Source organism: Setaria viridis, chromosome 1 (assembly GCF_005286985.2).
Source record: "Setaria viridis chromosome 1, Setaria_viridis_v4.0, whole genome shotgun sequence".
In the NCBI taxonomy this organism is placed as follows: domain Eukaryota; kingdom Viridiplantae; phylum Streptophyta; class Magnoliopsida; order Poales; family Poaceae; genus Setaria; species Setaria viridis.
In genome coordinates, this window is record NC_048263.2 from 25,799,335 (window position 1) to 25,820,161 (window position 20,827).

Sequence of the window (20,827 nt, forward strand, 5' to 3'; positions counted from 1 at the left end):
AAAAATTTACCTCCTCTAACAAATAAAAATTACCATCTACTAATTTTTCTATTGCTTGTGGTTCGCAGAGGTTGGTTGCAAAAAAAATTCCTTCATAATTTGACTGCTCCAGTGTTCAAATCAAATGCTACTTCCCTCTCTTTTCAATTTGGAACAATGCAACACTCAATTTGTCCTTAAGAGTTAAATCGATCCTAAAAAATTCAAAAAAAAATTGCACACAATTAGCATCTATCTATCACTACAAGAGCACAAGTGATGCATTACCAGTATCATTAACCTTTTTTATATTATTTAATTTAATAACCAAAGGCACTTATGCTAGAAAGTATCATTGGTCTTCATATTACTGAATTAAGTAAGGCACATCTCGAAACCGGTCTGCTTGAGCTTTCCATTTAAAAAATGTGCCATTTGTACTTTAGATAAAGGATTGTCCAAGCGTCATTGTTTGGAGACTCCAAACTCTCTTTGGTGTAAATTTGATGTCGTTATATTAAAGGATTTTGTCGTTGCAAGAATCTGATATTTTACAAATTAGAGTTTGTGGTTTAATTAAAAATTGTATAACTTCAGCTCTTCCAACGGTTTTTTTAGCAAAAAAAAAAAAGCAAAACACCATCCAAATTCATGTCTTTGACGCCATCCACGTTGGCGGTCGCGGGGCACCTCGCGCTTGCCAAAGGCAAAGAGGCGAAAGCCCACCTCGGCACCTCGCGCTCCCGGCTCCCGCCATCCAGAAGCCCCAGCGTAAAAATCTGCCGCGGCATAGCAACACCGGGAGGAAACGCAGCCGTCCCTCTCTCTCCCACGAGCCCACCGGCCAGTCCACCACCGCAAGACAACAGGCGTAGCTCGCGGACACCGCGCCGAGAGGCGAGAACGAGGAATCGAATGGCGCCGCTGTGCTATGCTTCCCCGCGGCCGCTCGAAACCCCAGGCCAGCCTCGCCGCCGCGGCGCACGCCCGCCGCGGACGGTCGCCGTGGCCGCGGGCGCCCGCACCAACGGCGCCGAGGCCCGCGCGTCCCTGGTGCTAGCCCTGATCTCGCAGGCGCTCGCCGCATCGCAGCGCCGCGCCGCCGACCTCGCCGCCGAGGCCGCCAAGTACGCCTTCCCGTCCCGCCGCTTCGAGCCGCGCACCCTCGAGGAGGCCCTCATGTCTGGTCAGTAATTAATACTTACTAGCAAGCTTCTGCTCCCAAAATGGTGGAATCGCAGGGTTTCAGGGCTCGATTACCGAGTGAGATCGATGCGTGTGCATTTTGCAGTTCCCGATCTCGAGACTGTCCCGTTCCGCGTCCTGAAGCGCGAGGCCGACTATGAGATTAGAGAAGTGGAGGTAATTGTCGTTATCAGTTTTCACCCAACGGTTAAAATTGTGCATGAGTGTAAATGGAACCCATTTTGATATGATAGTACGTATCAGGCTCACTGAGTAATGTTGTCTTTTGTTCTGAACTCTGATCAGTCATACTTTGTTGCTGAAACAACGATGCCTGGAAGATCTGGGCTTGATTTCAACGGATCATCTCAGTCATTCAACGTGCTGGCGTCTTATTTATTCGGTAAGGTATTTGCCACGTTCCCATTATAGCTCAGCTGTTTCCTTGATCATTGTTTAGTCTGAATTGTAGGGAAAATACACGATGTTTATTGTTAGGATGCTTGTCTGCAGAACACAGCTTCTGAGCAAATGGAAATGACTACCCCTGTTTTTACTCGGAAGGGGGAGCCCAGCAGTGAAACGATGGAAATGACCACCCCGGTGATAACAAAGAAGGTGGGCGCTGTATGGCATGTGCTGTTTTGAGCTGTATTTGTTTGGTGATTCAGGATAATTTATTATTGGTTAGGAAGTGATGAAGTTTTACCTTTCCTTTTAATTTGTGTGTTCTCACATGCAGTCAGCTGGTGAAAATAAATGGAAGATGTCGTTTGTGATGCCAGCGAAGTATGGTTCCAACTTGCCTCGCCCAAAAGATCCTTCTGTGACCATCAAGGAGGTGCCCAGCAAAATCGTTGCAGTTGCAGCATTCTCAGGTCCGTATTTAGTACGTCTTTGTCATATCCGTCATCCAGTTCATGACTGTAGATTTTACTTCTGCTCTGGTTGATTGAGAGGCTATCTAGTTAAATTCAGAATCAAGCAGGTGATGCAAAGATGTTCTATGAACCTTTCCTGCTGTTGAAACTGAAGACCTTTTGCTGGAGAAATCATAGTGATAAATAATGAATCAGTGAAACATGTCTGTGCTGTGGTGCCTTGCATTATTACTAAACATATGCTTTTATTCAATCAGGAAATAATTTAGAATGATAGGACATGGGAGTTGTGATGTTCTTTCGCATTCGAGAACACTAATGCTATCTGTTTCATGATAAACACAAATACAACCAGATTTTTTTTAAAAAAGTTGTCAGGATAAAAGGTCTACCTATTTACAGTTTACCAAGTATCTTACCTGAGACCCTGTAGCGTATTTGTCCCCCCCCCCCCAAAAAAAAAAAATACTAAAAACACAATCAACTCTATATTATTACCATTTTACCCTCAGATTTTATTTCACTAGAGAAAGTATTCATGGGCGCAAGCATCTCCATTTTTTTTCAATGTTCTGAAGCTAAAATATGGACACTCTCTCCTAAGTTTTTAGGATATCATCACTTACAAACTCGTATGTCGTAACTATATGCCAATGTAATCTTTATCAACCATGCTGCCGTGTCATGATCCATACTCCATTGGTGTTGAAACAGGTTTGGTTACGGATGATGACATTAGCCAGAGGGAATCCAAATTGCGTGAATCTCTTCAGAAAGATGCTGAATTTAGAGTGAAACACGATTCAGCGGTGGAAGTTGCACAGGTATAGCTTCTAATAATATTATTATGAGCCACATTTTGACCCAAGTTTATATGAGGAATGTTATCAGAGCCTGATTCTCAGTTTTCTGAATTGCAGTATAATCCCCCTTTCACACTTCCATTCACAAGGCGTAATGAAATAGCATTGGAGGTTGAGAGGAATGATATAGCCTTCTGATGTCCTAGATTAACAAATAAATTGTTAGAATTTGAGAGTATATGCAAATGTCCATTGTCCCTGATGTGTATATATACCATATCTATGTTGCCTGTTTTGTATATATGTAGACATGTTATTTATCACATGCATATCTTACAGAATTGTAACTAAGTTTGTTTTAAAAATTCTGGTCTCTTCATTTCTTAGTATGATAGTATCAAAGCAGAAAGCATCAAGATTACTGTCATAAGGTCAATTTTGAATTTTAACCAGAAGCCTTTTTCTGGGCATTTGGTAAAAATTTGGGCCTGCCCTTTTCTTTCTCCATGTGTAATGCTTTTGACATTATATTGATGTGGAGTAACTTTTTTACCCAAGGAAGTAGTTAACAAGGGTGCCCATGGAGTGGCAGTTATCGGTAGTTCAGTATTCAGCTCTTCAATGTCCATAACTTTGTATGTTATTTCTTTAATCCAAACTCTGGATCATTTATAGTTGTGATCTTTGTGCAGCACTGGGTGCAAAGGGAATACATTCTAGCAGTTAAATGATTTACAGGATTCTTGTTTCTAAATCATTCTGTGATTGAGGAGAATAGTAAGTGCTTTTAAGTTTAACCTTGTTAGTTTTTTACCCTCAAGTTCTGGTTTCCTGTCAGCGGGTAAAGATAACTCTGCTTTTAAGTCTTAACACAACAGCCTCTTTATAAATCGATTGAGGCAATCTGTGTGTGACATATCTTCTTTTTTAGCAAATATTGCTGCAGCTTCAAAGTTCATTGGAAACTCTTATCCAATGTGAAAATCTCATATGATCCTAGGTCCCACTAGCCATCCTCGCATAATGATACTTTTCCAACTTAATCTCTTTATGACGTCACTGAACTAGTTCAGCTTTCATCTCATATATGTGCTAAGACCACTTGTTATATGTGTTAAGACCATTCATCTCATATATCGGATTGGTTTTGTAGATGCGTTTGTCAGCAGTTTTGCCTCCACCAGTCATAAATACACTTAGGATGCTTTTGTCTTTGAAAATACCAGTCGTGTGTATATACTCTCGTAGTTTGAGTTGTGACCACTTCCTTTTTGTTTGTGTGCGTGTGTGAACACATAATGTGCTATCTAGGTTTGGCTGTCAACATTGTTGATATCAACTTCTAAGCAAGCAAAATATGCCTACATTGTTTTCATCACGGTATAGTGATACATTTATAGTTACTAAGAATGGTTCTTATGCTTATGTCTGGTGGAGAAGTTACCTTCTGCTCGAGCTGACATTAGACTAGAGAAAATTATGTAATCATCTGTGATGCTACAAGAGGTATCTTGTTATTTCAACTAAATAAGGGCAACAGCACTTTGCTGGTGCCAAAATATAAAGCCATTGAACTGGTCCACTTATTATATCAACAGGTAGGAGTAAGCTGGCTTATACAACTCTGCTAGGCTTCCTATATATTTGTGCGCTCTGCTTGTGGTTTGAGCGCTTCTTGTTTTTGGTTCTCTGCATCTATAGGTAGGACACCAGAAGTTAACAGATGGCGACTGCCAAGAAAAGTGCTTTCTTTGCTGCACTATTGTATGTTTGCTTCCTTGTGAACCATGCATGTGACCATGGTACGTGCTCTATTTGTCCTGCATTCTCATAAGCAGCTTCATAACCAAAAAGTGTCATTTTGCAGCTAGTTCATTGTTTCTCTGTACTGCGTTGGTTTTTTTAAGCTAGCTAGTTGTTCTAGTTAGTTTAGCTGCGTTTATGGTAATCTTGGCGACCTTGCTGAGAGATCATCTGCCAGTGTTGAATATTAAAGCTCCAACTGTCCTTTGCTGTTTGTAGTTTCCTCCTTTTTACTATTTCATAAAGACCATTCTCCTGACGTTCCTATTGAATGGGAACATGAAGGTCAACAAAAAGAGCTGCTAAGGCTGTCATAGAAACTATAATAAAAAAGAAATGACTGATCCCCCTGTTTTTTTATCAAGATCATAATAGTTGCAGGACATTTTCAGAGGAAATCATTGAGAACCAAAAAAAGAAAAACTAAAAGAACTTAAAGAGATTGTGAGAAAGAAGAAAATCTGAAAGAGAAATGCTTTGTTTAGAGAGTCTTCATGAGCTGACAAAAATCTAGTTGAGCTGGCTTTATGTCTCGTTTAAAAACTGCTCCAGTTACATTCGTTTTTCTTCTAAATCAAACTTAAGGTTCGGTTCTGTTTGAAGTTGGCTCTCTAATGATACAGGAAGCTATATAAATAAGAATAAATAAAGTTCAAATAAGGCTCAGGAAAAAGTTGAATTGGCTCGTTATTCACCCTCAGGTGATGGCAGCCAAGAAAAAAATGTTTGGTAAAAGTAAATTCACACAGAACAGAAAAAATGGTGAAACTGAAAAATCAGAAGAGTGACTTTATCACTTGTGCTCATAGAATTTGCACGAAAAAGGCGAAAAGCCTAATAACCTAACAAGGTTTTGTGGTTGATATCTGATGAGGGCCTAGTTTTGACTTGAAGCAGATGGTGTGAGGTTTGCTTACAGTGGGAGTACTGGTCCAAACTATTGGGGGAGCTTAAGCCCTAATTTCACACTTTGCTCAAAAGGAATCAACCAATCTCCAATTGACATTGTGAAGGATGAAGCAGTTTACAATCCACAGTTGGAGCCCCTTGAAAGGGATTATACTGCTACAAATGCAACTATTGTTGATAACGTCTTCAACATCGCGGTTTGTTCTGACCCAAATAGTTACCTTTTATTGTGCCAACAACCTAAAAAATATACATACAACTATTGGCTAATCGTCACTACGGGAACATATCATTTTAGTTTTGCGGTCGATGGCAATTTCCATTTGTGCTATTCCTTCTGCATGTTATTGTGTTTTTTTTTCTCATTAGTGCATAAGGATTTGATCTCCACCGAAGAATTGTGATCTTTTACATATACTAGCAAATATGCCCGTGCGTTACAACGGGGAGAAAATTGACGACGTCGAGTCTAAACATGGTCGGCTCCTTTTGTGAGGCGAGCTCCCAAAGCTAAAATCACTCACTCTTCAGGTTAAGTCCTTCCGAGAGACCGAGACACTTTGTGTCACCAAGCCCCGATCTGACTCCCTCTCTCCAGAAAGGCCACAAAGTTCCATCTTCACATAGCAGGCTTGTGTCACCAAGCCCCTTTTAATTAGAGAGGCGGCATCGTCCTATGGTAAAACCACATCTTCCAGGGGCTCATCATGCCCTGCAAGAGAGCTGTAATTTTGACAGCTTGCTATGTTTTGTGCATGTTTTCATGATATAAATAAATCAAAACGAGTGGCCGCGCAGTCGTTAATCTTTCTTATGACGATACCCTCTTAACCGCCACAATCTACTAAGTACTAAACACATCAAGATTAGTCCATAATATTTTGATGCATATAACTCTCTATTGTGCATAATAAAATAATGCTTATTTGTTGTTAAAAGCAATAAATCATCATACCTTGGATCTAAGCTTCTTGGACACTCATATATTTGTGGTGAATTTTTCATGAATTTTGGACCAAGTTTGATTTTTTCTAAAATTCCAAATCAAATTCTAAATCTTTTTCAAGGCTCCTTTCTTAACCTAGGCCGTCATCTTGGCCTGTTTTCTTCCTCTCCATCTTTCTTCAGCCCAGTCCGGCCTTCTTTTTCCTCAGCCCAGTCCGGCCACTTCCTTTGAGCCCAACTTGGCCCACGCTTGCCTGCTCCTCCCTCACGCTCTAACCCCTTCCGGCTACCGCACGCCGCCGCCTCTCTCGCTGTCTCGCATGTGCGCGTGCTCCGCCATTACTCATCATGGAAAGCTCAGCAGCTGCAGGTCAGCCCCACTCCGCAGTTCCTCATTGACACGCCGATGATACGCTCTGTCCTATGCAGCACCCTTCACTGTTCGTTTGGCATCGACCGAACACCTTCGTCCTCGCCGCCATGCTGCCGTCGGGCTTGCGTTGGCTCGAGCTCGCCATCGGCCTCGTCCTCGCTGCCATGCAGCCTTCGACCTTGCGTTGGCTCGAGCTCGTCATCAGCTCGCGTTGGGACGTTGTCTCGAGCTTGACGGCTGAAGCAATTCTCAGCTCACCTTGCCGATCGCCCGCGCTCTCTCCTGTGTGTTGGACGCGGCAACGGTACGGTATTCCCTTTTGTTGCGGGCTAGGTTCACCGTCTACCTTTTCTCAGCGGTGGTGGCCGTCCTGGAGCTCGCGCTGCCGGCCTTGTGCTCGGTGAGTCGGCGTACTGTAGATCGATGTGGAGCTGGGGCGGTCCAAGAGGTTATCGTGCCGTCAACCTCGAGCTCAATGCCAGGAGCACCGACGCCCGCCCAACTCGCCGACCACGATGGCAGCAGCCAGCCCCGTCTCGTGGACCTCCTCTCCTTGCATTAACTTGATGTCGCGTACACAGACGTGCGGTATCTGAACGGGAAGGGGCGCATGCGCAGGGTGGACTTCAGCGTGAGTCGAAGACGCCAAGACGGTACGGGGAAGGTGCAAGTACGTGGACGGAAAGGAGTAGACTGGCTCGGTATGCATGATGTTTCTGAAGGAACATCATTCTGTGTGCATAGTAAATATCTGAAGGACAAGGTGTGGGTAGGTGGAAAGGATGATTGGCTGAACAGGTGGTCGTTAGAACTCGTGAACCTTGTAACTGGACAAACGGTTCCCATGCCATCGTTCTCCACGGCTGATAGGTTCAAATTCGACCAATACTCCAAACATTTAGTTATCTATGGCCCTTATATAGGATCTCTCCTTCGAGTTGTGCTATGCCAAACGCCGTGTAGCAGCACAGGCCACTTAGCAATTGTTTTATTCGATTGCGATGTGTTAGGGGGTGTTTGGGAGGAAGGGGTTAAACTTTAATCCTATCACATTAGATGTTCGGATACTAATTAGGAGGACTAAACATAAGCTAATTACAAAACTAATTGCAGAACCCCTAAGCTAAATCGCGAGACGAATCTATTAAGCCCCTAATTAATTCATCATTAGTGAATGGTTACTGTAGCACCACATTGTCAAATCATGGACTAATTAGGCTTAATAGATTCGTCTCGCGATTTAGCCTAGGGGTTGTGTAATTAGTTTTGTACTTAGTCTAGATTTAATACTCCTAATTAGTGTCCAAACATTCGATGTGACGGGGGCTAAAATTTAACCCCCTCCTCCCAAAAACCCCCTTAGCTTACACGTCCAAAAGTAGTGGCACATGGACCTTTCTTGCCCATCACTCTCCCTACAACTATTTTTCAGAGCTTTACATGGACGCCATAAAAGGGCAGGGTGGTAGCTGTAGTAGATACCGAAGGTTTTGTTTTTTCATGGCACATAGGTGACCAGGACGAGAATCCAGTGAGAATAACTTCAGCGGAGATTCGTTTCGATGAACTCCAATATAATCGCATCTTCTACTTAGCCAAGTCACCTGGTGACGAGCTTATACTAATCTGTGTGCAAGGGAATGGAGATTGGTTCAAGCGTCCATACTACAGGGTTCTCAAGAGTGCACTTGATAGGTTTGAGTTCGTTGATGAAATGAAACTATTCGAGTTTGATGATATAGGAGAGACGTGGCGATCGACCCATCCATACCGCTGAGATTGGCGCAACCCTATTTGTTGGTCTAAACTACCCATTCCACGGTACATGGAGTGGTATCAAGTCTAACAGTGTGTATGTGGTTAACATGATCGACAATGGTGTGGTCATATTCTGCATGCAGGATGAAGCATACGTGCCAATCGAGAAACACTACTATCCTGTCAAAAAGGATGCTCGTTTGTTTGTAAGACAATCAATGCGGACTCCTATAGTCCTATGTGGTTTCGTCCAACACTTCATGCAAAGCAACAACGGATGTAGTTTGATTTCTACTTTGTTAGATGAACAATAAGATGTTTTCTTTATTAGATTTTTATTTTTTTAATAAAGATTTGAATTTGGATTGTTAGTTATATGTTATTTTAGTTTCAATTTCAATAATAATATAGTAACCATTTATTATTACATTATACATGGTCATGTACGCAATCCTTTTTATATCACCTACGTGCCGCACTGCACTTCCAATAGTAACAGGTAAGATTAGGAACGACTATAACTCCAGAATCAATATATAAAAGAAGAGGAAATGGGGATATTATTCGTTCACATTTGTACATGTCGCCTTCGAATTCTTAGTTGTGGGCTCTTCAATATGAATCATTCGGTGGAAGTTGAATGATGCAGCTCCGTTACAATGACACTGCTGAGACCGTGAAGGTGGGTGGGATAAAGTATAAGCTGAAGCAATTGCATTGGCATTCGCCCTCGGAGCACACCATCAATGGCCAAAGGTTTGCATCTGCACCCTGATGAGTTGTACATCATGGATTATCTGCTGCACTAAGTGCATGCACCTATGCCTACTCTGAGTCCATGATAGGTTTGCAATGGAGCTCCACATGGTTCACGTGACCGACGACGGCAACATTACTGTTGTGGCGATCCTTTATAGATATGGCAAGCCAGACCCTTTCCTTTTCCAGGTAAATCTTTGTGATAGGAATAATGACTGGCTATAACATTTATCAAGATCCATGCGTGATATCAAATAGTGAGATTATGCAGTGTAGTGTAGGAAAGGGGAGACTAGTTTGACGATTTACCTGAGTGGGAGCGTTATATTATTTCCGTTATATGGTGAGATGTCCTTGGGGAATTCACCTTGTACTAGTTCATGTATTTTTTTCATTTTGGTCATAAAAAACAAAAGCATCCGGACTACAGTGAAATAAGGTACATATTCTAGGCAACATCAACATGAGGTCGATGTTTGATAGGCAGACTTGAACTACTCTGTATAAGGCTTCTCCAAAGATGCCATGTCAGCTAGCTCATAGGATTAAAATACAATATTTTGTCTAGGTGGAAGAGGGAGAAAAAAAAGAGAGGGGAGAGCTATCTCTTGATCAAGAGATATTCTCATGCACATATTCCAATACTATGTGGGGCTGGTATGTGGGTCCATTTATATTTTAAGCTATGTGCTAAGAGTTGGATTATTGGACAAGTTATCTCTTATATCATTTTTTATTGTATGAGCTAGTGGTTAACTCTAATTGTTAGAGGATGCCTGACCAGCAGTTTTTTTACCTGTTCACGAAGCCAGGAACTGATGAATGAACTGTTCGTGGCTAGTACCTCTCTCAAAAATTGACGGCTTGTTCATGATCTACCATTTGCATGTGAACCAGACCACTACTGCTTTGGTGCAGTTGCATGCTTGGTATTTGACTATTTATTTTGTGTGATTCAGATAAAGGATCAGCTGGCTGAATTATATTCGGAGGGCTGCAAGGCTGAGAAAGGCGATCCTCTCCCTGTTGGAGTGGTGGACATGACAGAACTGAAGCAGGGCGCGGATAGATATTACAGATATGTTGGATCCCTCACTGCACCTCCATGTACCGAGAATGTGATCTGGAACATCCTCGCTGAGGTAAAACCTATGTCCTCTACTAGACGCATTGTGGAGGAAATTCTTACCATTTAATTTGTGCTCTGGAAATTACGGATGCCTTCATCTTACAGGTGAGAGAGATGACCAAGGAACAGGCTGTTGATCTGATGGCCCCTTTGGAGGGGAGTTACAGGCGCAACTCCAGACCGCTACAGGCGTTGAATGGTCGCATGGTTCAGCTCTATGACAGGTCACTGAAAATCCGGAAAATGCTGTAGCCTACTGCAGCTGGATCCATTGATGATAATGCACCGGTGCCTTTTCCAGTCTGAACATCCCTCTCCACAAGAAATAAGAAAGAAAGAAAGAAAGAAGAGTGATGAAAAAAATATAAGTAGGAATCACTTGGCTAAATAGCGAGTGAGTAAAAATAAGTATGAATCACTAGGCTAAATAGCCGGATTAATAAAGAGAAAAGAATCACTTTGCTAAATAGCGAGTGAGAAACTATATATAAGTATAACCACTAGGCTAAATAGCCGGCACGATAATAAAGAGAAAGAAAGCCAAAATGAGAAAAGAGAAAGGTATAAAAAAATGAAAACTAAGGGCCCATCCGGGTTCGAACCGGAGACCTATCGATCTGCAGTCGATTGCTCTACCACTGAGCTATGGACCCTTGAGCGAGAAGCTTCTACTGAAATTTTATATAACTCTAATATAAATATACTTAAACATGGACTAGCTTATAAAGCTTTTCTGTCGATGTGAGCATAACTTCCACCCTGTGCCGTCTTAAGAGTTAAGACCCAGTTTCTTCCACGACAACACCGCTTAGTCTTCAAAATGGACATCATCATTTGTCCAAATTAAAAGAAGTATGCTACCAAAACATATGCACGAAACGCCAGGCCGATTCAAAACAAACCACCTCAATCGAAGCAGCGCGTCTAAAAAGGCAAGAGAAGCTTCCACTCATCGATCCTCATCTCGATCGACCACGGCTGGTGGCGCCAAGCACCCCTCCTTCCTCGCGCCCGGTACCCATCCAACAGACAAACCAAGAAACTAGGCTACTAGACATTTCATTATTAGCTAGGATGGCGGCTGCTGGCTGCTGGTAGACTCGTGCTGTCGTGCAGATGAATTAACCAAACTCGATTAGCTTAGCTCAGACAAGACAAGCACAAGAGCACGCGGCAGGGTTCTCGGGAGCACCCAAACACAGGTTAAATTACTCCAAAGCGACCAGCCAACCCCCCCGGATTAAGCTAAAGCCGCCCCCACCCAACCCGTGTCACCTTTTCAAATCCCCACCTCCAAACCATTGGCGCCTCCGATCCCCCTCGCCTCACCATGACGGCACGACACGACACCTCTTCAAAATCATACCCAGTTGCCCTCCTCCATTTTCACTGCCGCCTGTGCTTTGCAGACACACCGCACAGCCATTGAGTAGCCTACATTTTCTTGCGGGATGCCACCGCTCGACCTCGACACCCTCGTCTCGTGCGATGGCGTAGGCGGCGGTGACGCCGAGTTGAAGGCCGCGTGTGGTTGCGACGCCGCGCTGTCCGACGGCTCTGGCACCGAAAAGCGCGACGATGACGACCCGTACGCCCCCGCGCAGTCCCTCCGGCTGAGGATCGGGGAGGACATCGAGTGGAGCGACGTAGTCGGCGCCGCAGCGGTGCTGGAGCGGGACGACTCCACCAAGGGCGCCGGCGCCAACCCCAAGTGCGCCGCGCGCAGGAGCGTGGCGGCCGCCGCCGCCGCGAGGGGCTCGCTGCCGCCCGCCCCGGCGCCGAGGGCGGTGGCCGTGGTCATTGGCGGGCTGCCGGGCAAGGTCGCGCGGGAGCACGGCGGGCGGGGGCGCTCCCCGCGCCGGCTCGGCGGCCGCGCAAGGAGGGTGTTCGCGGCCGGGGAGGCGGCCGCGGACCGGCTGGCGGAGCCCGGGTCGCCCGAGGTATCCTGCCTCGGGGGCGTCCGGTCGCAGCCGCGTGCCGCGGCTGAGGGGTTCAGCAGTGGCCGCCGGTGGTGGGCGTGGCTGGTGGCCGACGTCGCGTCCTGCTGCTGGAACGACCGGCGCGAGAGGAGGCGGCCGAGGGGGAGCGAAGCCGACTAGCGACGGTACGGCAGTGGCCGGTGGCGGCGTCACCACCTGTGCTGGCCGCGCGGACGTGGCATCGGGGCATCGGATCACCAGATCGATTTGGTGGAGTAGGTCGGGCCTGTCACGTAGTGTCGGCCACATGCAGATTTTCGTCTTCTTCTAGTTAGCTCTGGATTGTTTGTGGCTCTCTCTCTCTGCTCTGTTCATGGTCGGCCCGGCCGGAGTAGCTCGTGCCTTTCCTGTACATGGGACCTTCACCAGGTGTTCAATTTGAATTTAAACTTTGTCATGGCCCTCTGCCTCGCTGCGTGTCCACTGTCAAAGCCGAAGGCACCTTGTTTTTTTGGATCCAGATTGCTGAGTAATGCTATTTGTTCACTGATTTGGAGCTTTTGTTGATGAGCAGCCTGTGTTTGTTGGGAATGTCCTCGTATGGACGTATGGTATTTGTCCTAGTTGATTGTGTTCGTGACCGTGATTACTGATCGTCCTGAGTAATCGGATGATGTATGCCGCGGTTCAAGCGAGTCCGACTTTGAAATGTCGTGTAATATGAAATGTTATTGAAATTGCCATCTAACTTATTTATCGGTTTCACAAACGGTTTTGGATTTGCGGGTGAAGAAGTTTTCCCAAACGGCCCCCTTCACGTAATCCAATTTCTTTTTAGAAAGCACGCACGTATTTCAAAAATTGTACAGCAGTGCTCTTTCAAAAATCTTGCTTTTTTAAAACAGAAAATGTTAGTGAGACATATCTTTTTAGACAGCACGCACATATTTCAAGCTGGGACCGACCGCGGAGGCGCAGCGCTCAGGAACTTGGGTTCTGTTTCGGCTGCGAGCCATGCCGGCAGTGGCATTCTGCACCGAGCCCGGAGCCACCGCGGAACGCATCCAGCGCCGTCCCTGGAGCGCGCCCGCCGCGTGCGTGACCCGGCCGAGCGCGCGGCACACCGAAGCGGTTGCGCTGCGACGGGGCACCCCACCAAGCTGGCACGGCGTCGCGTGGTCGCGTGGGGTGCAGCGCAGGCGATTGGAAGAACGAATGCAGCCGGCGGCGACACAGGATCAGTTCATGTCACTGCTGCGCTTCCCGTCAGATTGGCAAATCGCACACTGTTACCTTCTCCTTTTTAAACTGCACATTTATTTTTTTAACGGTGCCTTCAAGAGGGATAGTTACGTCTGGCTAACAGTAAAAGCAAGAAAAAAAGACTCAAAAAGACTATACAAAGGAAGCACGCTAGGAGGCCTGCAAGGCTTTTAGCCCCCGGCTGCGATCCACAGGCTCGCCTCACCCTTGATTTTTGCCAAAATATTTTTTGCTAAAATTGAAGGTACTGTTGATTCCCGATGCTAGAATACCAGGTACTGTTGATTCCCGATGCTGGAATACCACCTCCCAAAATTGAAGGTACTGTTGATTCTTAGTGTTGGAAGATTCTTGAGTTCCTTTCCTTCCATACCTCCTAAATTCCCGATGCTGGAATACCACCTCCCAAATTTATTGATTCCTAGTGCTGGAAGATTCTTGAGTTCCTTTCCTTCCATACCTCCTAAATTCCCGATGCTGGAATACCATCTCCCAAATTTATTGATTCCCAGTGCTGGAAGATTCTTGAATTTCTTTCCTTTCATACCTCCTAAATTCCCGATGCTGGAATACCACCTCCCAAATTTGAAGGTACTGTTGATTCCCGGTGCTGGAAGATTCTTGAGTTCCTTTCCTTCCATACCTTCCAAATGATCACTAACTTTCCTCCCAAATGATCAGTAGCGTATACTGCATCTGCATACCTCCTTTCGTGAAATTCCTGACATCGATCATTATTGTGATGTTAGACCACCACATTCCTCGTACTCTGAATACGAATCATTATTATGATGTTAGACCACCACATTCCTCGTACTCTGAATCCATTCGTATTCAGACTAAACTTTAATTCCTATCATTCGAAACTTTAATTCCTGTAACATCAAATGTTTAGATACTAAAAGTATAAACATAAACTATTTACAAAACAAAACTCATTACACATATGAAGCCTAAACGACGAGACGAATCTATTCATTACACTGATGAAGTCTAAATGGCGAGACGAATCTATCCAGATGAAGCTTAAACAGCAAGACGAATCTATTAAACCTAATTAGTCCATGAACTATTAAGCCTATAAGCCTCATTACACAGATGAAGCCTAAACGACGAGACGAATCTATTCATTACACAGATGAAGCCTAAACGACGAGATGAATCTATCCAGATGAAGCCTAAACAACGAGATGAATCCTAATTAGTCCATGAACTATTAAACCTATAAACCTAATTAGTCCATGATTTGAACTACAATAACGGGTTATTTGCTAACGTACTAACGATGGATTAGTCCATGAACTATTAAACCTATAAACCTAATCAGTCCATGATTTGACAATATACTGCTACAATAACGGATTATTTGCTAACGTACTAACGATGGATTAACTAGGTTAATAAATTCATCTCCCGTCCATCTGTGTAATTAGTTTTATAATTAAAATATATTTAGTCCTCCTAATTAACCTTCTAATATTTAATGTGACACGAACTAGACTTTAGCTCTGGATCCAAAAGATCCCATACTCTGCACATTTATTCATTATCGATGAACTATGTACATGTAAGAGGCTGAGCAAGCCTCCATTTGCCACGCCAAAGCACACACACCACCGCTTCAGAGAGTTCACAGTAGTGATGGTAGGGGGATTACACACCACAAGCAGAGTTTCAGACAAGCTTCTCTCCACAGTGCACAGCACGACACAGTACGAGTAGTAGTAGTAGTTCTATCTGCATGTAGCATCAGTTGTAGTCACTGTACCCACACCACGCCATCACACGAGCATCGATCTGATCCAGCGATTAGCTTGGATGGTCCTCCTCACCCTTCTGCAATCAACCCGACCGAAAAAGACCACAAGCAGATGATCAACACGGATTCCAGAACCCAAGGCAAATTTGGGGGGAAAATCACAAGTAATCAAGCTGGTGGCAAGATCGAAATCCCCGGCGTGTAGGTTACCTTCTTCTCCCCTTTGGCGGCGGCGGCCCTCTTGGCGGCCTCGGCCTTGTCCTTGTCCGCCTTCCTCCTCAGCTTCTCCAGCTTCTCCCGCTCCATCTTCTGCACAATCGATCAACCCAGTTCAGTAAGCACCAACCAAATCTCCCACCATCGCGCTGCTTAAAGTCAACGAAGCAGCCGTCACCTGTATGTAGACGTTCTCGGCGGCGCGCTCCTCCTCGCTGAGCAACCTGCCGGAGGCCTTGTCGCTGAAGTAGCGCGGCACGCGGCGGCCGCCGCCGCCGCCCTCCATCCTCCTCGCCACGGCCTCCGCAACCGCCGCCCACGCAGGCAGAGGAACAAGAGCTCTCCCAACGCCCACGGCCCTTCTTGTAGCCATCACCCCCGGCCCACGGTCTTTCCTCTTCTTGCCCCGCAAGAACACACACCGCACCACCGCGTCCTCTCTTATTTCTCCCCCAAGAACACGACGACGTCGACACGTTGCCGGTGACTCGCGGATCTGGATCGGCTCGCGCTGTCGATCTATTTCTAGTAGACGCCTTCGCCTTTTCTCCTATTTCTAGGAGAGTCTGTCAGTGTCCGGCCGATGATCCGAACCTGCCAGATTCTCACGTGAGTGAGGATAACCGGATAAGGATGAGCCACGGATAGCGGCGAACACGGTTTCTTGAAACCGCCAGACGAACAGTAGTATTCCGAGATCTACATTTTCCGATTTCCCCGTTCCTTCCGACGATGGGCTTTTGGGCTCAGCAAAACTGTACTGGGCCCTGCAGCCCCGTTAGACCGACCGACATCATATGTAGTCGTCTGCAGGCGTCCGGTGCTCTCGGCCCAACGAACCGCCTCAACAACCCCATGGGCAGGTGGGCCCCAAGGTGACTCTTTTTTTCTCCTTATAAATGCTGACCATTTTTCTCTGCTTCAGACGGACGACACAAGCAGAAGCAGCCGCAGTCCAAGGCTCAGCGGGGAGGGGGTTGGTGAAGTGGGAACGCACCGAGCGGACGGGAGGATGGCTGCGGCCGGCGGGAGGAAGGTGGCGGTCGCCGCCGTGCAGTTCGCCTGCACCGACGTCGAGGCCGAGAACGTCGCCACCGCCGAGAGGTATGGCCGCCTGCACGCCTGAACCCCTAGTTAATCCCGTTCCTGGACTCTGATTCCGGCCCCAAGAAGCCAAAAATCCTAGCCGTTTAGTTTAATCGCGGTCTCGCAGACGTTGAAGTTTGCTGGAGCTATGATTTCTAATAACATGTTGGTCCTAGTATGTTGGTGGTTTGTTGCCGAGAAGAGAAGGGGTTGATTTGTGATGACTTATGCTGAAATCTGCTTTCGATGCGCACTCCTAGCACCGTAGCACTTGATTAGCCCGCGGAAGTATACTTTCAATAACGGTGCGTTAACTAGTTCCTCTCATTGACATTATAGCCTTGTTTTACCATTACGTATATATCCCATCCTGCTAAACACTTCAGTAGCAGTCTAGACGAGTAATCTAGTCTGATCCCTAGTATCCACTAAATATAATTTGGTTTCGTTTAAGATGGCCTAAACTTTTAAGTACAAAACCACCTCGAAGAAAACTGTAATGATTTTATATCTCAACTGCCCTGTTTTTGCACAATGGATTTCTGTGCCTTCTACCTTTGGATTGGACAATCCTGTCAGCTACTTTATTCTCAACTCCCTGTTCCGTTGCCATTCCTTTTTTCTCGCAGCTACTTTATTCTTGCAGTGAATTATTGAGGCATCTGCCTTGTTGTTTGGATTCGGCTATGTACCTTTTCCTGGTGTCCTTTTAGATAATGCTATGAAAATATACATTTCTGTGAGTCAAAATTATAAATGCTCTAATACAATGATACTGCTGCCTGTGCTATTGAGAGCTTCTCCAAAATCTGGATGACAATTTGATTCTTATGTTTTCAATCTGTTCATTTTGTGAGGTTCAGCTTACTATGTTACAGGATCTGCTATATTCTAGTATCGCAAAGTGAAACACTTTCCAGTTGCACAAGTATTCTATCTTTCTACTTTATATGCTGATGACTGCAAAAACATATCCAATTACCGCAGACTTGTTCTCCTCTTCACATTTTAACCAATGTGTCTCAAGCCACCGGTGTAGTTCTAACTTCTAGCTACTGTATTAGAACTGAAGCATACTTTTTTATCACATTTTGGGTAAATTAGCAACATATATGTTTAATGAGTCAATTTTACACCCTTGCAGTGTTTACTCTTTTACCACCTTTCCTGCAAGTCACGTTGTCACTTTCCTGATGGGAATGACTCTATTTTTCAATTTGTAGGCTGCTACAGTTACAGTGCGCTATATTTCATTTGGGTATTCATGTTAGTGAAAGGAAACTATAAATTCCAAAAAAAAAGAGAAACTCCGTCTTAACTTTGTTCGCAATTCTATTGCACCTCATGCATCATAACCAAATTATGATTCATCACGCTGACCGGCAGTTCTTTATCTTACTATGTTTCCTGTTACTTCATTTTCATATATGTAGCATATTTGAAGGCATATCTTTATTTGAGTGCATCGTTGGATCACGAAGCTATTAGCTACGAGCTTGCTGGATTCTGTTCGAAATCTTTATTGATGGTTTTGATTTAGAACTCACCATAAGTGTTGGTGGCTTTCATTTACTTTCACTGCCATTCTTGGCTGGATAGTCCATCAGTCAAACTTCACTAGTTTTGGAATTATTTTGGACAGCATCTCGTCCTGTGTGTGCAAAATTCATCAGTTTTAGAAACTTTATTTCCACCAGCATTCCATTCTTGAAACAAATTCTGACTCTGGTAGGAAATTGAAACATGATTGATTAGAGTTGTTTTACTTAAAAATGACAGGAAGTGTATGCTTTGCAATTTGCTCTATCAATCTGTTTATCTTTGTTGAACAACCTGCAAAACATGGGGACTGATCACTTGTATTACAGGTTGATTAGGGAAGCGCACAAGAAAGGCGCAAAGATTGTACTCATTCAGGTAAATTTATATATGACAAATAAACATATTTAGCTATGAATCGACATTATTTACCTAAATGCTTTTTTCAAAACCTAAAGCAGAAAAAAAAGATATGAGTTCGTGCAGATATTCTTGTTTTTTGTATTACTTAACTTTACAGTTCTCTGTATTCTTGTCCTAGGAATTGTTTGAGGGGCACTATTTCTGTCAAGCTCAAAGGCTGGATTTCTTTCGGCGCGCGAAGCCTTATAAAGGCAACCCAACTATCATAAGGTAGACTTTGTTGTTCCTGCCAGCAGTCAATTACTAATGCATTAGTTCAATTTCTTTAACATTAACACTTACACCTTTGTGCCCCCATCCCCCGGGTCCATAGGATGCAACAGCTTGCAAAGGAATTGGAAGTTGTGATACCTGTCAGTTTTTTTGAAGAAGCAAACAATGCCCATTATAATTCGGTGGCCATTATCGATGCTGACGGCACTGATCTTGGCCTCTATCGTAAATCACACATTCCAGATGGACCAGGTAATAAATGTCATTTGTATTTTTCCTGTTCCACTATAGATTGGGTTATCTCATCTAAAGAAGCTACTTCTGTTTGTCAGGTTATCAAGAGAAATTTTATTTCAACCCGGGTGACACTGGCTTTAAGGTAATTGCTTATTGTTCTAGGTTGCACTCCAACTTTATGTGTATATTCCTCGGGAGAAAATATGAATTTATATATTGGAACTGGAAACGTGTTTGTTAACAGAAAAAGTTTACTAAATTTATTTACTGCTATTGATGCAGGCTTTCAGAACCAAGTATGCAACAATAGGTGTTGGTAAGTTATTTGTGTTCTGCAGTGATACTAGTGCTTATTCACTGTACGTTCAGTAGCACTAATAGTAATTAATGTGACATAATCTCACTCATAAGTAATGCCATCATTCGTAAACTTGTAGGGATCTGCTGGGATCAGTGGTTTCCGGAGTGTGCAAGAGCAATGGTGCTTCAGGGGGCTGAAATACTTTTCTATCCGACTGCAATTGGATCTGAACCCCAGGATGGTAACCTGGATTCCCGTGAACATTGGAAGCGTGTCATGCAAGGCCATGCTGGTGCCAATTTGGTACTATTTGTTGTTTTATATAGTTCATAATGCACTACCAACTTCATTGCGGAGTCATGAAGATGTTTCTTTGTTTGCTATTCCTCTAAGTGATACTGGTGAAACTGAGTCTTTTCTCTGATCATGTCATGATCTACCTTGAATTATCCAGGTTCCTCTTGTTGCTTCTAACCGGATAGGCAGAGAAACTGTTGAGACTGAGCATGGCAAGAGCACCATAACCTTCTATGGGAATTCCTTCATTGCAGGTAATCTAGCTTATGCATATCTTTATACTGGAAGATAGAAGAATCAAAGAATTAGAAACATGAGTTTAACTGAAGATATGTGGTTCTCTGCAGGACCAACTGGAGAAATTGTGAAGCTTGCTAACGACAAAGATGAGGAAGTGCTGGTGGCGGAATTTGACTTAGATGAGATAAAGTCAACCAGGCATGGTTGGGGAATATTCAGGGACCGCCGCCCTGAATTATATAAAGTGCTATTGACGCTGGATGGTGAGAAATAATCATACGCTCCACTTTCGTCTGTGCATCTATCCTTGAATAGGACCTGAGCTCCACATCATTGGGAAGGCACAGGCTCCCCGAGTGTTGCCACCACATCAATGTTAGATTTTCCCTATCTTTCCCTGTCCAAAAGTGCTTTGCTTGCATCTGTACAAGCCACCTGTGTGATTGGTGATATTTCACCATTTTCACATTCTGCAAAAATAAATAGTTTGTCATGCAATGCAAGGTTTTGGCTGAAAAAATAGAGATCCAATTATTAATATGCAATCGCATCAATGCTTTCTTGTTACTCTTCAATTTATTCTATTGTAAGTGCTCGGTTACTTGAAAAAATGAGAAGAGATCAATACAATGCTGAAGCTGCAGAATCAGCATATTTGATTCCAAATGCCACTCGGCGATCGCTTTAACTGACACCCGTCAGCTAACTTTCACATGTGACCTGTTCCTTTCCCATCAACACTAAGCTCAGGATTCTTGTGAACTCTGTTTTCTGTGTGCCCTAAAGTGCTCTGGTGCACAAAGCTGCAGC

General features: G+C 44.4%; 5 protein-coding genes and 1 non-coding gene across 6 annotated transcripts; 4 read left to right on the forward strand and 2 right to left on the reverse strand.

Moving 5' to 3' along the window:
• Positions 1-724: 724 nt before the first annotated feature.
• On the forward strand, positions 725-3,264 carry LOC117841876 (heme-binding-like protein At3g10130, chloroplastic). Its single transcript, XM_034722248.2, has 7 exons — positions 725-1,165; positions 1,271-1,341; positions 1,471-1,572; positions 1,678-1,782; positions 1,907-2,042; positions 2,760-2,869; positions 2,966-3,264. The coding sequence occupies exons 1-7, from the start codon at positions 895-897 to the stop codon at positions 3,044-3,046; spliced, it is 876 nt and encodes a 291-aa protein (XP_034578139.1). The 5' UTR covers positions 725-894; the 3' UTR covers positions 3,047-3,264.
• A 982-nt stretch (positions 3,265-4,246) lies between these two features.
• On the forward strand, positions 4,247-10,776 carry LOC117855174 (alpha carbonic anhydrase 1, chloroplastic). Its single transcript, XM_034737469.2, has 6 exons — positions 4,247-4,650; positions 5,549-5,757; positions 9,286-9,392; positions 9,482-9,584; positions 10,355-10,537; positions 10,630-10,776. The coding sequence occupies exons 1-6, from the start codon at positions 4,572-4,574 to the stop codon at positions 10,774-10,776; spliced, it is 828 nt and encodes a 275-aa protein (XP_034593360.1). The 5' UTR covers positions 4,247-4,571.
• A 329-nt stretch (positions 10,777-11,105) lies between these two features.
• On the reverse strand, positions 11,106-11,177 carry TRNAC-GCA (transfer RNA cysteine (anticodon GCA)). Its single transcript has one exon. It is a non-coding gene; the product is annotated as a tRNA-Cys (tRNA).
• Positions 11,178-11,749: 572 nt separating this feature from the next.
• On the forward strand, positions 11,750-13,004 carry LOC140222517 (uncharacterized). Its single transcript, XM_072293264.1, has one exon. The coding sequence runs from the start codon at positions 11,976-11,978 to the stop codon at positions 12,621-12,623; it is 648 nt and encodes a 215-aa protein (XP_072149365.1). The 5' UTR covers positions 11,750-11,975; the 3' UTR covers positions 12,624-13,004.
• Positions 13,005-15,207: 2,203 nt separating this feature from the next.
• On the reverse strand, positions 15,208-16,315 carry LOC117852837 (uncharacterized). Its single transcript, XM_034735120.2, has 3 exons — positions 15,860-16,315; positions 15,676-15,774; positions 15,208-15,542 (listed from the first exon to the last, which is right to left on the reverse strand). Exons 1-3 carry the CDS (start codon positions 16,052-16,054, stop codon positions 15,516-15,518), a joined length of 321 nt encoding a protein of 106 aa, XP_034591011.1. The 5' UTR covers positions 16,055-16,315; the 3' UTR covers positions 15,208-15,515.
• A 284-nt stretch (positions 16,316-16,599) lies between these two features.
• On the forward strand, positions 16,600-20,683 carry LOC117852825 (N-carbamoylputrescine amidase). Its single transcript, XM_034735105.2, has 9 exons — positions 16,600-16,785; positions 18,636-18,684; positions 18,848-18,939; positions 19,043-19,194; positions 19,275-19,321; positions 19,462-19,495; positions 19,617-19,783; positions 19,935-20,031; positions 20,125-20,683. Exons 1-9 carry the CDS (start codon positions 16,694-16,696, stop codon positions 20,289-20,291), a joined length of 897 nt encoding a protein of 298 aa, XP_034590996.1. The 5' UTR covers positions 16,600-16,693; the 3' UTR covers positions 20,292-20,683.
• Positions 20,684-20,827: the final 144 nt, after the last annotated feature.

What these genes read in the sequence shown, in the direction of transcription:
- LOC140222517 (XM_072293264.1), top strand. Translation starts at nt 11,976, where the DNA reads ATGCCACCGCTCGACCTCGACACCCTCGTCTCGTGCGATGGCGTAGGC.
- LOC117852825 (XM_034735105.2), top strand. Translation starts at nt 16,694, where the DNA reads ATGGCTGCGGCCGGCGGGAGGAAGGTGGCGGTCGCCGCCGTGCAGTTC. An exon ending in GTATGCAACAATAGGTGTTG is followed by an intron (nt 19,496 to 19,616) that starts GTAAGTTATTTG and finishes GTAAACTTGTAG; the next exon opens with GGATCTGCTGGGATCAGTGG. An exon ending in GCCATGCTGGTGCCAATTTG is followed by an intron (nt 19,784 to 19,934) that starts GTACTATTTGTT and finishes TGAATTATCCAG; the next exon opens with GTTCCTCTTGTTGCTTCTAA.
- LOC117841876 (XM_034722248.2), top strand. Translation starts at nt 895, where the DNA reads ATGGCGCCGCTGTGCTATGCTTCCCCGCGGCCGCTCGAAACCCCAGGC. An exon ending in CCCCGGTGATAACAAAGAAG is followed by an intron (nt 1,783 to 1,906) that starts GTGGGCGCTGTA and finishes TCTCACATGCAG; the next exon opens with TCAGCTGGTGAAAATAAATG. An exon ending in TGCAGTTGCAGCATTCTCAG is followed by an intron (nt 2,043 to 2,759) that starts GTCCGTATTTAG and finishes GTGTTGAAACAG; the next exon opens with GTTTGGTTACGGATGATGAC.
- LOC117852837 (XM_034735120.2), bottom strand. Translation starts at nt 16,054, where the DNA reads ATGGCTACAAGAAGGGCCGTGGGCGTTGGGAGAGCTCTTGTTCCTCTG. An exon ending in CCGAGAACGTCTACATACAG is followed by an intron (nt 15,775 to 15,859) that starts GTGACGGCTGCT and finishes TCGATTGTGCAG; the next exon opens with AAGATGGAGCGGGAGAAGCT. An exon ending in CCGCCAAAGGGGAGAAGAAG is followed by an intron (nt 15,543 to 15,675) that starts GTAACCTACACG and finishes GGTTGATTGCAG; the next exon opens with AAGGGTGAGGAGGACCATCC.
- LOC117855174 (XM_034737469.2), top strand. Translation starts at nt 4,572, where the DNA reads ATGGCGACTGCCAAGAAAAGTGCTTTCTTTGCTGCACTATTGTATGTT. An exon ending in GAACCATGCATGTGACCATG is followed by an intron (nt 4,651 to 5,548) that starts GTACGTGCTCTA and finishes GACTTGAAGCAG; the next exon opens with ATGGTGTGAGGTTTGCTTAC. An exon ending in CACACCATCAATGGCCAAAG is followed by an intron (nt 9,393 to 9,481) that starts GTTTGCATCTGC and finishes AGTCCATGATAG; the next exon opens with GTTTGCAATGGAGCTCCACA.